The 1,288-nt window shown below is 60.2% G+C and overlaps 1 protein-coding gene across 1 annotated transcript in view; it reads left to right on the forward strand.

The window, feature by feature from the left end:
* The first annotated feature begins 78 nt into the window (after positions 1–78).
* IGF2BP1 (insulin like growth factor 2 mRNA binding protein 1) overlaps positions 79–1,288 on the forward strand; it is a 25,405-nt gene continuing 24,195 nt past the window's right edge. Inside the window, exon 1 of the mRNA XM_019005395.1 lies at positions 79–332. Coding sequence (XP_018860940.1) covers positions 158–332 — 175 coding nt within the window. The 5' untranslated portion in view covers positions 79–157. The remainder of the gene's footprint in view (positions 333–1,288) is intronic.

Consider the following 1,288-nt stretch of genomic DNA (forward strand, 5'->3'; position numbering starts at 1 on the left):
AAAAAAATTAAAATAAATAAAATAAATAAAAAAAAGGAAATACAAGAAGGGAAAAGAAGCGGGGGAAAGCTCGGGGGGCGCAGGGGAACCGCCCAGCGCAGCCCCCCGGGCCGGGCAGAGCCCCCCGGGCCGGGCAGAGCCCCCCGGGCCGGGCAGGATGAACAAGCTTTACATCGGGAACCTGCCCGAGGGCGTCACGGCGGCCGAGCTGGAGCGAGTGTTCACCGAGCACCGCATCTCCTTCAGCGGCCGCTTCCTCGTCAAGTCCGGCTATGCCTTTGTGGACTGCCCCGACGAGCAGTGGGCCATGAAAGCCATCGAAACTTTCTCGGGTGAGGCGCCCAACCCTGCCCGAATCCTTCCCGGAGCCGCAATTCCCACCCCAAATCCCGCAATCCCCAGCCTGAGGGCTCGCCCGAGGTTTTCGGGTGCTTCGATCCTTCCCGACCCCGGAATCCTGATCATCTCCATCCCTCCCGAGCCCCTGGATCCCTCCTGATCCCTCCCGAGCCCCTCGATCCCTCCTGATCCCCTCGATCCCTCCCGGCCCCCTCAGACCCTCCTGAGCCCTCCGTCAACCCCGATCCCCGAAATCCCGACCCCCTTCTCCCTCCCGACCCCCCAATCCCGACCCCTCAACCCCTCCGGACCCCCCAGTCCCGGTCCCCAATCCCGATCCCAAATCCCGACCCCCAAAATCCCTCGGTCTCCCTCAATCCCGACCTCTCAATCCCGACCCCCCAATTCCCAGCTCTCAAATCCCTCCGGACCCCAAAATCCCGATCCCCAAATCCCGATCCCCAAATCCCTCCAGACCCCCTATCCCCATCCCAAATCCCGATCCCCAATCCCGATCCCGAACCCCTCCTGCCCCCCGATCCCGATCCCCAAATCCCCAATCCCGACCCCCCAATTCCCACCTCTCAACCCCTCCGGACCTTGAGTTTCCATTTGTTGCCCCCCAGCACGGGGCGGCCGTCGATGTAAATCGGCCTCCGGCCCTCGTTGGCGATGAAGAAATCCCCGTTGTTCTTCAGCTTGATCACCCCTGGCAGGAGAAATTCCAGGGATTTCCAGCAATTCCCAAAAATTCCGGAAGGTTCCGCGCCATTCCCGCCCGTTTTGGGGGTTTTTGGAGGGGTTAAAAGGGGGGGAATGGTGAGAAAAAGCCTCGAGAAGTTCCCCCAAAATCCACTCGGGGTGGCACAAAATGAACCCAAATTCGTGGGGGATGTGAAAACTTCACTGGGAAATATCCAAAAATATGGAATTCCCCCCAAAAAATCCC

Source organism: Parus major, unplaced genomic scaffold, assembly GCF_001522545.3.
Source record: "Parus major isolate Abel unplaced genomic scaffold, Parus_major1.1 Scaffold273, whole genome shotgun sequence".
NCBI lineage: Eukaryota > Metazoa > Chordata > Aves > Passeriformes > Paridae > Parus > Parus major.